Source organism: Camponotus vicinus, unplaced genomic scaffold (genome assembly GCF_025532165.1).
Source record: "Camponotus vicinus isolate PSW18456_S1 unplaced genomic scaffold, iyCamVici1.0 SCAF_2, whole genome shotgun sequence".
NCBI lineage: Eukaryota > Metazoa > Arthropoda > Insecta > Hymenoptera > Formicidae > Camponotus > Camponotus vicinus.
In genome coordinates this window covers 6,308,083-6,322,087 of record NW_028141956.1, presented here as the reverse complement: position 1 = coordinate 6,322,087, position 14,005 = coordinate 6,308,083, and the positions used below count along the sequence as shown (strand labels likewise).

Below are 14,005 nucleotides of genomic sequence, written 5' to 3'. Positions count from 1 at the left end.
AAGATTATATTCTACAAATTTTCACATGCTAATTGGATTTTTAATAAGAAGTAAATTACATCAAAATTCACGCGCTTGATTTCCGCAAGTTGAATAATTGTATTCTACAAGAATAAATGCAAGTTAAAAAAAATTACTCTTATAATAAATCCAATAGATAGTTAAAACATTCTTCTCGATTGTTTCTACATTATGTAAGTATCGCGTACGAATGAAAGATAATTGTGTTGTAGTTTCTCACCAAGTTTGATCTATAAACTCAGTGATTTATTCTTAAATAACATTATTTAACAATAACAATTAACAATAATTAACAATTAACAATAACAATTAACATTAATTAACAATTAACAATAACAATTAACATTAATTAACAATTAATAAATAATAGTATGGCACAATCTTGGTCAGAAAATTTCTAGCTATGGGAGCATTGACATGAAATTCCTGAATAATCTTACATGTAAAATTAACATTGGTTCGCAATGTAAATTATGCATTTCATGTCCCGGAAGAAAGTGCAGTAGTGCGCTGCATTTGGCACTTTGAGTCATTTTCTTTCGGTCAAGACTTTTGCATTTGAAAAACAAGAAACTTACCTTGTATAATAATAGATTTGTGATTTATAGTATATCCATATACATATATTCTTAGCTCGAAGTGATTATAATTGAGAAATAATCTATTAAGTTATCACAAGAGTGAGAAGCGCTTCGTCATTAAGGTCGTCACATATTTTTCTTTAAATGTTTCGACATTCATGGCTAATGGAATGCGAGCAATCTGTCTCGAGTATCGACAAGAATCGGTTCGACCGACAAATTCTCGATCATTTTTTTATTTAAGAAAAATAGTGCCGGGCGTGACACTGTCACTGTTGTAGTTCGTGAAACGTTACTTTATATTTACGTAGAACGAGATAAACTCAGTCTGTTGAAAAAAACCTCGGAGATTACATTGCAAGCTAATCTCCTCTCCGTTGCAGAGCAAAGGTAAAAGAGAAAAAAAAGAAAGTATCTAGCTGTGTAAAATTAGCCCCGCACTTTTTGAATTTCGTGTTTTTATTAATTGTGCTGCACTGTGTGCTACGTTTGTGCTAATTTGTGCCGCAAACCGCAGCACAATAATTTGAACTATATTCGAGAAAATTAAAAAAATAAAATTTTTATTAGCCCCGTACTTTGTCCCAATCGAGTTCAACTTTTTTTTAATAAATTGACATAAGTTTGTGCCGTAATGTGCCGTTAAGCAAACTTTGTTATCTTATTCCGTATAACTAAAAAAAATTTGTAAAGTTAAAAACAATGATACTACATAAAGCATTTTGTATAGCATTAATTAAATTTATGATTGTGTTATATTGTCTTCATAATTAGAAAGGATAAACTGATAAAAAATATAAGTAATTATAAAATTAATTTGATTAAATTTTAACATTTAAAATTTAAAAATCAATATGATTTAATTTTTTCACCCCTACCCCTTTTTAGTAAATATTTAATCAAATTAATCAAATATAAGAAAAACATAAATGAAGACTATTATGTTCGTTTCTAATATATTTTAAATAATTTTATCAAAATTAAATTATAAATTCTTGACATGTAAATTTATTACGCTCATTATTATACACACACACATATACACAATCTCATTCTTTTAATATTCATCCGCATATAAATGTACCAAATATAAAATGTGTGAGACAAAATACATATGTATATACGTTTATGTATCCACATATATGTTATATTGTATTTGTTATGTTGTATTATATTTATATGTATATATTATATTTATATGCGGATGAATATTAAGAAAATGAGATCGTGTGTGTGTAACAATGAGTATTTAATGAGTATTATAATATGCAATAAATTTATATGTCAAGAATTTATAATTTAATTTGATGGAATTATATAAAAAACGACTATAATACTCAGTATTCAAGTATTTTTTTTTATATTTCACATTTCATAAACATATACATACACACATATATATATATATATATATATATATATATATATATATACTTAGTTATTTATTTATTTATTTATGCACATAAAACATATGGAATATAATATAGATACAAATTAAAAGAAGGAAATTCTGAGTGTATAATGATGAGTGCAATAGATTTACATATAAAAAATTTGCATTAAATTTTACGCTTTAATATATTGTTAGTCATTTAAAATATTAAGAAAAAAAACGTAATATATTTTCTTTGTTGATATAAAATATATACAATTGTTTCTGTTTTCTAACAAAAGATTTCTGCTTTTCTGAAAAAAAAATTAATATTATTGCAAAATAATACCCTGTGTGTAAATAACTATTACGTAATATAATTTTTATATAATTTTTGCATAATTTTTATATTCTTTATTCATATATATATATATATATATATATATATATATTCTTATTTATATTATATATTCTTCTTTCGAGTTTACATATTTTTTTAATATCAATACAAAAGAAAAATTTCTTTTAATATTAATACAGTTGAAAAATTATGTCATGCATTTGACCTGCACTCACATGTTCATAGTTTTCCACGTGAATACAATCCGGACAAGTAACACACTTGAACGAGCCAATTAGAAGCTTCAATCATTCTATGTTGCTAATTAAATTGCTGATTAAAGCAATGTCAAAGCGATAGCGTCGTTTTTAAAGTCAAATCCGTGCGTCATAATGTCATTTGTTATCGGAACGCAAAGGATAGATTTTACACACAGAAGAATATCAAATATTGTCCTCGATTTTGAGGCTGCTCATATCGCAATCGGCGATCATAACGTTATCGTAGATGAGAAGGAGAAAGGCGTGTAACCGAAATACATATTTTGTTACATGAAAATTAAATATATAAAACTCTAAAAGTAAAAGTTAAATTGAAATAAATATTAAGTTAAATATAGAAGATAGAGAAAATATAAAATTGTATAATTAATACAATTTTAATTAGTACAATTTGATAATAACTTTTATTAAATACACAAATTTAATCTGTTGTACGAAAGAAGAGATTTCGAAAATGGAGTGTATTAATAATCTTATAACACCACTCAATGGATCATTATCTCATACGTCAAACGTGTTGGATAATTTTGAGCATACAAAATGTGGAAAATTACTGCAAACTGAATTTCACGTAAGTTTTTGAAAACTATTAGATACGTGACAAAATTATCACAAATAAGTAAACTTATAAAAAAATGTAAAATTAACTTATGCCTGTTAATATTACTTCATTTCATAGCATGATGAACAGGAAAATGACGTGCCGGTTGATGACATGACAGGCGATCATAACACATATTATTATGCCAATTGCGACTCTTCGGTGTGGATGAGGAGCTGCCAAGAGGAGGTGATTCAGCCTCTTCGATCGAGCGAAATCACCGGCAGCATCCCCGAGTGGTTGACGGGCACCTTGTTGCGGAATGGTCCGGGTAATCTGAAAGTGGGCGAATACCATTATCAGCATCTGTTCGACAGTTCAGCCCTATTGCATAAGTACGCTTTATCCTAAAGTATAACATAGTAAGGACTTTGAATGGATGACGACATTAATTGATACACGAATAAATTTCACAGATTTCATATTGCGAACGGAAATGTCACCTATCAACGACGGTTCGTCCAAACCGAAGTATATAAAAGAAACACGGCCGCACAGAGAATAGTTCTTACCGAGTTCGGTACTTGCGCGACCCCGGATCCTTGTCACAGTATTTTTCAAAGGTGAAAGAGAAACAGAAAAAGAAAGAAAAAAAGTAAAATTAATTCTGATTAAAACATAGATATCAAACAATTAATCTGGAGAAAATTATTTTTTGATTTCTCGCAGTGCTTTATATAAATTCTGTATTTTTTCTCTTATTATAAAATTTTTCCTTTAAAGTATCTTCTTTCTTCTCTCTGATTTTTCAGGGTAGCCGCTGTATTCAAATCAGATGATAAGATATTGGACAATTCCATGATCTCGGTGTATCCCTTCGGTGATGAATATTACACGTTTACGGAAGCACCAGTGATGCACAGAATTGATCCGAAGACTTTAGAAACAACGGGCAAGGTAAAAACATTCAAATGTTTATATTAATCTCATAAATATAATTTATATTAATTTTATTATTAATAGTAGAATATTATTTATTTCTTAATAAAATAAAATAAAATAAGTTATAGTTTAATAAAAAATAAATTTTTTTTTCATAAGAACTATATTTTGTTCATTCGCAGGTAAACATATCGAAATGTATTAATATTGTAAATCATACCGCACATCCTCATATTATGGCCGATGGTAGAGTTTATAATGTAGGAATGAGTATAACTCCATTTGGACCTCGATACAATGTCGTATGCTTCTATCCTAATCGCGTCACTACTGGTAAGATATTTTTTTGTATAAATAAGTGGAGGACACACTATTTCTGGACGAAAAAGATTTGTAGAGTCCGCTTCAGTCGAAATCAGTAATCGCGAAAAATTAATTTCTTATTGGGGAGAGAATTTTATAAATTTAATTGCTTTCCTTAAATTCTTAGAAAAAGGGACAGACTGAAGAGACATATTATTGTTGAGTCAAATATTTGAATCCTATAATTTGAACAATTCTCTAGACGATTCCGGAAAGGAGAAAGAATTGTCCATGTTCGATCAAGCAACAATCGTTGCCAGTGCACCAAGCAGATGGCTGTTGAATCCATCATACATGCACACTTTTGGCATCACCGACAATTACTTCATCATTGTGGAACAACCGCTGACTATGTCCTTCATCGGAATGATGATCACTCACTTAAAAAAAGAACCGATGATAAATTGTTTCAAATGGCACGAGAATGAAAGCGTATGTTTTCATATTGGTAAAAAAATTGTAATTAATTATATTATTAACAAAAGAAGATTTAAATATATTTAATTTTGATTATTAGACGATTATTCATATTATCTCGAGGAAAACGGGTCAAGTAGTGAGAACTTTCGTCGCGGAGACATTTTTTTATTTTCACATAATCAATCAGTTCGAGACCCGCGATGGAGAATACGTCGTGCTTGACATATGCTGTTATCGGGATGCGAAGATATTGGAATATATGTATATTGATGCGTTGAAGGTAGGTATTTGCATATTTTCTCCCAGGAAAGCATTTTTCACGTAACACTAATAAATTTAATTTTCAAATCACTCTCTTCTACTAATGAATTATGATTAGAACATGCACGGAGACGCCGATTTTGGCAGATTGTTTCGCGCTAGGCCGCTGCGTTTCGTACTTCCGATGAGAGAAGTGCATTCTGACACAACATCGGACTACAATCTCATTACAATTAAAACGGTGCATCAGAGCTTACAGTTATTCCAGGATATAATCAGTATCGATCATAACACAAACCTCGAGATCGTTGATGGTGCAGACAACATCGAGAATAGTGACAAATCCAGATACTGGCGAGATGAGCACAGAAGTGCTCTACAAAAGAAGCCAGTTGCTCACCTTCTTCTCGATGGCAAGATTTTCGTAAAGCCGGAACTTCTTTGCGACGTAGGTTGCGAAACTCCGCGAATTAATGCAGATTTCCATCTTGGTAAAGAGTACCGGTACTTTTACGCGATTTCCTGTGACATGGACATGGACAATCCTGGAACGGTTAGTACATTCCTCGAATTTCTAAAGTATACTATGTTTTAATCTCTTTTACAATTAAAGCACGACGAGGGAGATGTGCGAACTATTTTTATTCAGTATAAAAATTAATTTGACTTGTAGCTGATAAAGGTCGATACTTTCCAAAAGACCAAGAAAATGTGGCAGGAAAAGGGTGTTTATCCAAGCGAACCAATTTTTGTGCCGAATCCGAACGGAAAGGTATCATCTATGAGCTTTCTTTATACGGAAAAAAATAAAAATAGTTCCATTATTTTATTCTCTCTTGCTTTTTCTATCCAGAACGAGGATGACGGTGTGATTGTAAGCTCTATGGTATGGGCGGAAAAGGAGACTCGCGTCGGTCTGTTAATCTTGGATGCTGTGACATTTACGGAAATCGCAAGAGTTACTTTCGATACACCTGGACCAGTGCCTAAATGTTTGCACGGTTGGTTCAGTCTGGACAAGTAATCAAATATAAAGAAAATTATCGATTAAACACATAGAATGTTGTTTAATTAAAAGACTCCGAAAATGATCAAATTTTCTATCATTATTAAAGTATTGAAAGTCGTGACAAATTGTTTTTATTTGTGCTTGTAAATGGGATTATCTTTCCGAAAGTAAGATATGTATATAAAATGAGTATCAAATATAATCTATATGTATGTGAAAAAATTAATAAACGTAACTTGAAATAAAACAAAGGTCTCATCAAATTTATAGTCGAATCTTATTCTAATATTATTCTTCATCTTATACACCGACAATCATGTAATAATATCGTATACATTTTGAAAGAACTTCTTCTTTGGTGATTTTTAATATTTAGGAAAGTGGTATCTAATATATATACAATATTATTGAATATATATGGATGTAATAAATTATTTAATGTTTTCTCATAATGCGTATAGTGTATTTACAATGGCAAACAGTGTCATCGCGTATAACGCGACGATGCGACGTAATGTACAATCTAATGAAGTGAGAAATTTGTCCAATGGAATGTAAAACATGCATTAAATATCGCCAAAATAAAATCTAATTATAATAGTAAGAAATATCGATAAAATGACACATTGTCTTTGTTATGCAAAATTAGTAGAATGATAACTTTGCTACATATATAATATTTATCTAATGTTCTAATTGTCTAATAACGAATTATGAGAAAAATATTCATTCTGATATACATGAAATGCTGAAACTTGAAATACTTTAGAATATAATCTTAAAATTCCTTGAAAATTTGTAGGATTATATTCTACAAATTTTCACACGCTAATTGGATTTTTAATAAGAAATAAAATTCACGCGCTTGATTTCCGCAAGTTGAATAATTGTATTCTACAAGAATAAATGCAAGTTAAAAAATTACTCTTAGAATAAATCCAATAGGTAGTTAAAACATTCTTCTCGATTGTTTCTATATTACGTAAGTATTGCGTACAAATGAAAGAGAATTGTGTTGTTTTTCCTTACCAAGTTTGATCTATAATTCAATGATTTTACCTTATAAATAACATTAATTAACAATTATATTAATAAATAATAGTCTGGCACAACCATGGTCAAAAAATTTCTAGCTAAGGGAGCATTGGCATAAAATTCCTGAATAATCTTACAAGTAAAATTAACATTGGTTCGCAATATAAATTATGCATTTCATGTCCCGGAAGAAAGTGCAGTGTTGCATTGCATTTGGCACTTTGAATCACTTTCGCTCGGCCGAGACTCTTGCATTTGAAAAAAATGAAACTTGTCTTACATAACAATAGATTTGTGATTCACAGCATATTCCTAAACATATATTCTTAGCTTGAATCTTCAACTAAGATTTGACAAGTCCGAATACGACTCGTTATAATTGGTGTTTGACAAAAGGCGCGATTCATTTGTTGTGTTGATTATAATTTAACAAATATGTCGGACATTATTATCACATATCAATGGAGTGATTGATTTTCTGAATTTTCATATGTCATATTTGAATATATATATATATGTATGTATGCGCGTATATTATCTTACAATTACTTAATTAAATATAACGGAAAAATATAAGTTCTCTCTCCATAATATTCCTTTCTATGTAAATCGTTTATCAAGAAATCTAATTTTGAATTTATTCAATAAAAATAATTTACAATTGCGAATGTGAAAAATGCCCTGCAATCATGTCAGTTAATCATTATCATTTGATATTATGTTAGAATAAAATAAAATTTTCAGATGTGTCACCTATTTAATACTATTTCGTACACTCGCATCTTTTCTTGAAACTTTCTCGATATTTTGTTCACTTTAGATTTAAGTACGAGAGAGAAGTATTTAAAATTTAATATCGTTATAGGGGTACACCTTTAGGTCCATTGCTTTAATCGTACGAATAATCACGACAGGAAGAGAATAAGGATTAATAAGACAGTTCTCGCATTATTCAGGCCACATCGTGAAACGACGTGGCTATCACAAAGTTTTCACTTATCTCGGTTCGGCTCTTTTAAACTTTATCCACTTTCTCGCAGTCTACGGAACCTATGGAATTCATCGCATTGATGTTCTTATTACTCTCTGTATCCGTTTCGCTCTTTGCCAGGCTAGAGATCGATTCGGCAATATGCGACTCGGGATGCATTGGTAGAATCCCGGCGTTCGCGTCTTCAATAGATTTTCTCAGCTACAAAATGAAATTTTTATTAATTTTACCAAATCTGTTGGTCATTGTTTGTTCGCTATTACTTTGTATAAAGTCGAGTGTTTTAGAGTTCATTTATACATTTAAATAAATCTTTATACATATACCTCCTTCAATGCGACGACGCCGACCAATCTGCCAATAGCCGTTACGTAAGCATGATTCACGCCGACCATGCTGAAGAGACTATGAACTTTCAGCAAAGACGTTCTCTCAACTAGCTGGAAGGGAGCCGGATCAATGTGACATCTTGAGAAATCTACCTCTAGTGCCATTTCACTCTCCTCCCATCGTTTTTGATCCTCGGGCGACATGTCTATGACCCTTTCTCGAGGCTAATTCACATGAAAAATGTGCAAACATTACTTCTTGTCTATAGAAAAAATAATTAGAGAGATATTTGCTCACCAATTGTACTTTCTTCGATGTTGCGGGGCTTGGAGCCAACATGGGTGTATGTGGCGGTACATTGATAACTTCCTGGCTATCGCTGCGTCTGGTACCGCTGCCCAGCTCCGGATCGGGATCCACATCCTGCAACGTGGCAGATTTACGGAAGATCGCCTCGAATGCCAAGCGTATCCTGGGATATGAATAATTATTAATATAATTATTATTTGGATTAATATTTCTCGCATATGATTTAAGGAATTTTAAAATTTAATTTTGCTAATATATTTATTGAAAAAATAAAATCTTATGCAAGGAGACATATAAAAGGAGCCAAAAAGTTTCTTATAATACGCCTTAAAAGAAAATAATAAATTAATGTAAATATATTATATAATACCATAAAAAAAATAACTCGCCTGCTTTCCGCGCCTGTAACAGTCGTATAGGGTGTCACAGCTGGACTGACCAACGGACTGAATCCTTTTAAAGTGAAAGAATTCGTCTTCTTTAAGATTGATTTCTTCGGTTGTGAACCGAATATCGGTGAATGATATGTATTCTGAAGAAAATGAAAATAGAAAAATATATTAATTTTTCGAGGGAAATATAACGTGCGAAATAACAAAATGAAATAAGCGTAAAAGAACGCTTTTGACGATAATACACGGCCCTGATTATCTATACATATATTGACGTCAAAGTCAACTGAACGAACGTGTGACTCACATGATCAGGACCGCCACCGTTGTTTGATGACATCGTTAGATCATTAACACTCTGCCGCTGCATCTTGAGAATGTCCGGTGCCGGAATGACCTCGAATCTGGAAGGCCTTCGCGTTCTCTCTTGTTCCCGCAATTGCCGTTCCATTTCTTCCCGCGCCCTTTCCTCTGCCTCCTTATGCCGTTTTTGTGCAACCTAAAACAAGTCAACGATAAATGTAAGTGAAATAAAATGAAGAATAATGTGAAACGAAAGTTCACATAAATTCTTGCGAGACGTTGAAAATTTCATTACCTGCAACCTCCTCTCGCGACCGATATGCTTCTCAATGAGTTTGATTAACTGTAATCTCTGAATCGATCCAAGCAGTATCATAGAGTCCGGATTATCCACTAACGGAAACCCGCGAAGCTTTCGATTTTCCTTCAGTATATTTTTCAGTTCTTGATAACTGATGCCGTGCCATATGTATTTCACGTCACGAACCATAAAATCCTCCACATAGATATTATACATTCCTACAATTACGAGTCATTTTTTAGGACCATAGTTTTCACAGTAAATTCGCAACAAATGCAGAATTATCTTACCAATCATTCCGAACTAAATGTTTTGCGAAATAATGGAATTAGTATAAAATTAATCGAGCGCATAAAAAATATTAATTTGTTAATTAGGAAAAGTTTGAAATAAATTAAATTAATTGGAAAAGAGGGGAAAAGAGAGATAGAAGAAGTACCTGAACTGGATGGCAACAAATCAGGCAAGTAAGGCAATTTCTTGATAAGAATGATGCTGTCATATATACTAGGCTGTAGGAGCGCGGCAATCGCATTGCTAATCAGCACCGCTATCATTATAGGCACAATGTGAGTGATCTGACCGGTCATCTCAAAGATGATGACGCTGACGGATATTGTATGTGTCACTGCGCCAGAAAACGCAGCTGCACCCACTGTAGCGTAACCACCTATATAATCCACGATATTCATAAATGTAATTTTTTCCTTAATTTTGCTTCCTTTTTTAAATCTCATTAAATTTGCTCGATATAAAATATTAAACAATTTTTAAGCGTCATTTTCACTATGTTCGATATATTTCAGCAACATGAGATAATTTTTATTTCACATTATGTTCTAGATATGTATATGTGTGTAATCCATTTTCTTTTTAATGTAAAAGAAAAAATAAATTTATATGTATAATAAATAGCTGCAGTGTTTAATTAAATTACCTGGTATAATGGGTGTAATTATTCCGCCATAACGCACACCAGTGGGAAACCAGAGCGCCATTGCTTCACCTACCGCTCTACCTAGTGCAGCGCCGATCTTAAATACGGGGATAAAGATTCCAGATGGTACTGGCACCGTTGAACTTATAATAGAAAAGATAAACTGAAACCAAAATCTGTTCTTTATTTCACTCCTTTATTGTTTTATCATAATTATATTTAAGAATTAATGACACTTAATTAATATCTCGATTAATTATGTGACATAAAATTATAAAAAAATGTCTTACGGTAACTAAAACAAAACTGAGGAGTCCGCTGAAGACATCAGTGTACGGCGTTACCCAATGTTTCACGACATTCATTTCCTCGACGCCGAGATTTTCCTGAGTCCAAGTGAAATTAGTGAAGAGTCCGTGAACCTGATCGTGTGTATTCTGATCGCCGGCCATGAATTGACCGAGTCCCAGCGGAAATGATACAGATGAGACCAGGAGGGACACGATACCCGGATACAAAAAGCGACTAAAAATAAATTTTATATTTTAAATTTGCCATATATGGCTATTATTATTACTATTAAAAAATCCTAATTTACGCGGAATTTCTCATAACATACTTCTTCTGTAGAAAGCTGTTCATGCTTTTATTCTTTCGCATGAAGATGACGTATTGTCTGTGCAGCCAAACATAGAAGGCGCCCAGCAGCCCGCTGCCGACGCCGATCAGAGCGAAGACGAAAAGCTCCTGCGGATCGAAGGGAAAGTCCATGGTGAAGTTGGTGGCGAACATCGCCGTGATGGTCTCCTCGCGCTGGAACCAGATCGCTAGCAGACGAAACATTGTGGCGCCGCAAACCGCGGCGAAGAAACCGCGCCAGTAGTTCCTCACCGCAAAGTACACCGTGGTGACCTCGATGCTGAAGAGTACGCCACCGATCGGCGCCGCAAAGCAGGAGGCGACTCCTACAGCGCAGGCCGCGGCCAGCATCTCGCAGTTCCTGCTCTCGTTTTCGTAGATACCCTGAAAGCTCGTGACCAACTTGGAGAGTAGCGTCGCGACGATGCTGGCGATGTGCACAAATGGACCCTCCTTGCCAAGCGGTAGCCCCGATCCCAAGGTCGCCGTTAAACCGATAACCTTTGGCATATCACGATCTTTATCATTCCTGTTTTCATTTCGAGCGAATTCTGCGGCGCACTTTTCACAGACTTAAAAAAAAAGTTTTAATACATAACTTTGACTCGTGCACCCTATTGTAGGATTAATTTTCTCGAGCTTTTGATGGATGGATTATGGACCATTATCGCGAATATATTTAACTAACCTTAGCGATCAAGGTACGAAAGGTCAGGTACTCCTTCAACGCTACTCCGCGTAGAATAGTTTTCATCTCCGGGATCCCAGAGCCAATACTTTGCGGCGCGACAATGTGTACGAAACCAGCACTGAAGAGAATAAGGCACACGGGCATGGACACCCAGGCTAAATACCTAAGAGCTGGATGCGTCGTAAGATCCTGGTAGAGCCATATCCTGGCTGGTGAAACGGAGGTCATCATCAGCGCATCACGGGACAATCAATATCAAAGACATCGCATATTATCTTCTAATATTTTAAAAAAGTCTTTCTGTTCCTTCAATTAAATTTATCGAATTTATCTTCGACAATTTTCAAATTTTAATTGTTTTATGATTTTCTATGCAAAGTCATATATTCGTAAATAATAGAGATACAAATTTTTCTTAATTTTCCAGAAAAATAATGAAATTTTTAAATTATAAAAATTTTTAAATAATAAACTTTTTCAACCATTTTATATATATATTTTACAACTAAAAATTCTCTATATGTGTTATCCATGTGTAAGAAATATTTAACATTCTTCCCTTAAAATGTAAGAAAATCTAACTTGCTTAAGTAGACTGACCGTTATTGCACATGGAGATGCCACGGTCCATAGCATAACTGATGAGAGCCATAATAATCCCAAGGAGGGCCAGAAAGACCCAATCTTCGCCGAGTCGTGCACCGGTGTGTTTCCAAGCGAAGGCCAAAAGAGCTAACAATTTCCGGCACAGAGGACCCCGTCGAGACTTTCGCAGGTCCTCGGCCCTCGTCTTGTCGTACTTTCGTCTCGCTTTCTCATGATACTTGAGTCTGCGCGCCTCTTCCTTAGCGTACTCACCCAGATCCTTCGTATAGCGACCATACATCTGGAGGCAGCCGATTTCATATTATTTCGCTTGTTCATTCGGTCACCAATTAATCGATTCGCGCGCAAAACGAGGCACTTATTCTTGTCGGAATTGTTATTTTGAATCCACTTTAAATCCGTACAGAATTTTACATGAAACACCATCTGTAATTACGATGCCGCAAAATACAAATTTTTATTGCATTTAATATATCTCTAACATTTTCTGCCTATTTATGTTGTAATACTTCGAAATATGTAATAAAGTAAAATAATATTTTCACAAAAGAGCGTTATTTATAAGAATAATGTATTTCTTTCATTTATAAAGTTTTTCTCGTGAAGAAAGGAAAACGAGATAAAAAACAAATGGAAATATAATGTCCTTAAAAGATATAATATATACTCCCCTCTGATATATCATCGGTAAGTTATTTAAGAGAGATAGATACAATTTTTCCGAAATATAAAAAAAATAATTCTGTATCATTCATAGCTTTCTCAAACATCTCGAATATATGAAAACTTATCGATCGAACTTCAAGTATAATTCGTGTTTTTCACATGTAATTATTATCGATCAATAATCTGATGATTGATCTGGTTTCAATTTTGATAGATCTATCTTTAAAAATAATCGATATTTTATTCTTCATTCAAAAGTTGTCGATCAATTTAATATTCTTTTACGATGTTAATTGACAAACAGAAAAATGATAGTGATGTGCAATTGAGATGATTAATTTAAAACTAAAAATGTTTGAAATTCGATTATTTCCCGCATAGATATTTATCAAAACAAGCGCGCTTTTATCTTATCCATAAAATCACTGGATGTAGATCGATTAATATATTCGATGTTAGCGAATAATAACGAATTTCTTAGATAAAAATTCGATTAATTGTACGAACGACAGTTGAAGAATTCGCGCGATTGATCGCAGTTCATGCTATTTTCTTTAACTACAAATCCTATTTATTTATTTAATAAACCTGAAATAAACATTTGCATACAAAAATTAATATTCAAGCATGCTAGAAACATATCAAGTTTACTAATAAAGCATCATGATTGTCTG

The 14,005-nt window shown here is 33.0% G+C and overlaps 2 protein-coding genes across 11 annotated transcripts in view; one reads left to right on the top strand and one right to left on the bottom strand.

Moving 5' to 3' along the window:
• Window positions 1-773: 773 nt before the first annotated feature.
• Window positions 774-6,573, top strand: LOC145967490 (carotenoid isomerooxygenase-like). 3 transcript variants are annotated; one of them, XM_083092444.1, is made up of 11 exons: window positions 774-992; window positions 3,039-3,166; window positions 3,275-3,531; window positions 3,613-3,759; window positions 3,949-4,093; window positions 4,261-4,411; window positions 4,644-4,873; window positions 4,959-5,141; window positions 5,241-5,675; window positions 5,796-5,894; window positions 5,976-6,573. In XM_083092444.1, the coding sequence occupies exons 2-11, from the start codon at window positions 3,050-3,052 to the stop codon at window positions 6,144-6,146; spliced, it is 1,935 nt and encodes a 644-aa protein (XP_082948570.1). In that variant the 5' UTR covers window positions 774-992; window positions 3,039-3,049; the 3' UTR covers window positions 6,147-6,573. The 3 variants fall into 3 exon arrangements, with proteins under 3 accessions (XP_082948570.1, XP_082948568.1, XP_082948571.1); XM_083092442.1 differs by having other exon boundaries at window positions 3,036-3,166; XM_083092445.1 differs by lacking the exon at window positions 774-992 and having other exon boundaries at window positions 2,942-3,166.
• Clc-a (chloride channel protein 2) overlaps window positions 6,548-14,005 on the bottom strand; it is a 31,850-nt gene continuing 24,392 nt past the window's right edge. For 6 of the 8 annotated variants that reach the window (XM_083092436.1, XM_083092440.1, XM_083092434.1 and 3 more), the window contains 12 exons: window positions 12,660-12,945; window positions 12,057-12,268; window positions 11,349-11,869; window positions 11,020-11,254; window positions 10,730-10,892; window positions 10,232-10,462; window positions 9,787-10,010; window positions 9,496-9,687; window positions 9,186-9,328; window positions 8,785-8,959; window positions 8,484-8,711; window positions 6,548-8,358 (listed from right to left, as the gene is read on the bottom strand). In XM_083092436.1, coding sequence (XP_082948562.1) covers window positions 8,182-8,358; window positions 8,484-8,711; window positions 8,785-8,959; window positions 9,186-9,328; window positions 9,496-9,687; window positions 9,787-10,010; window positions 10,232-10,462; window positions 10,730-10,892; window positions 11,020-11,254; window positions 11,349-11,869; window positions 12,057-12,268; window positions 12,660-12,945 — 2,787 coding nt within the window. In that variant the 3' untranslated portion in view covers window positions 6,548-8,181. Of the gene's footprint in view, window positions 8,359-8,483; window positions 8,712-8,784; window positions 8,960-9,185; window positions 9,329-9,495; window positions 9,688-9,786; window positions 10,011-10,231; window positions 10,463-10,729; window positions 10,893-11,019; window positions 11,255-11,348; window positions 11,870-12,056; window positions 12,269-12,659; window positions 13,092-14,005 lie in introns of those variants that run through there. The other 2 variants (XM_083092438.1, XM_083092441.1) reach the window with 2 other exon arrangements.

Coding starts and splice junctions, on each gene's coding strand:
- LOC145967490 (XM_083092444.1), top strand. CDS start 3,050: ATGGAGTGTATTAATAATCTTATAACACCACTCAATGGATCATTATCT. Junction 4,094..4,260: donor CTTTAGAAACAACGGGCAAG/GTAAAAACATTC, acceptor GTTCATTCGCAG/GTAAACATATCGAAATGTAT. Junction 5,142..5,240: donor TGTATATTGATGCGTTGAAG/GTAGGTATTTGC, acceptor AATTATGATTAG/AACATGCACGGAGACGCCGA.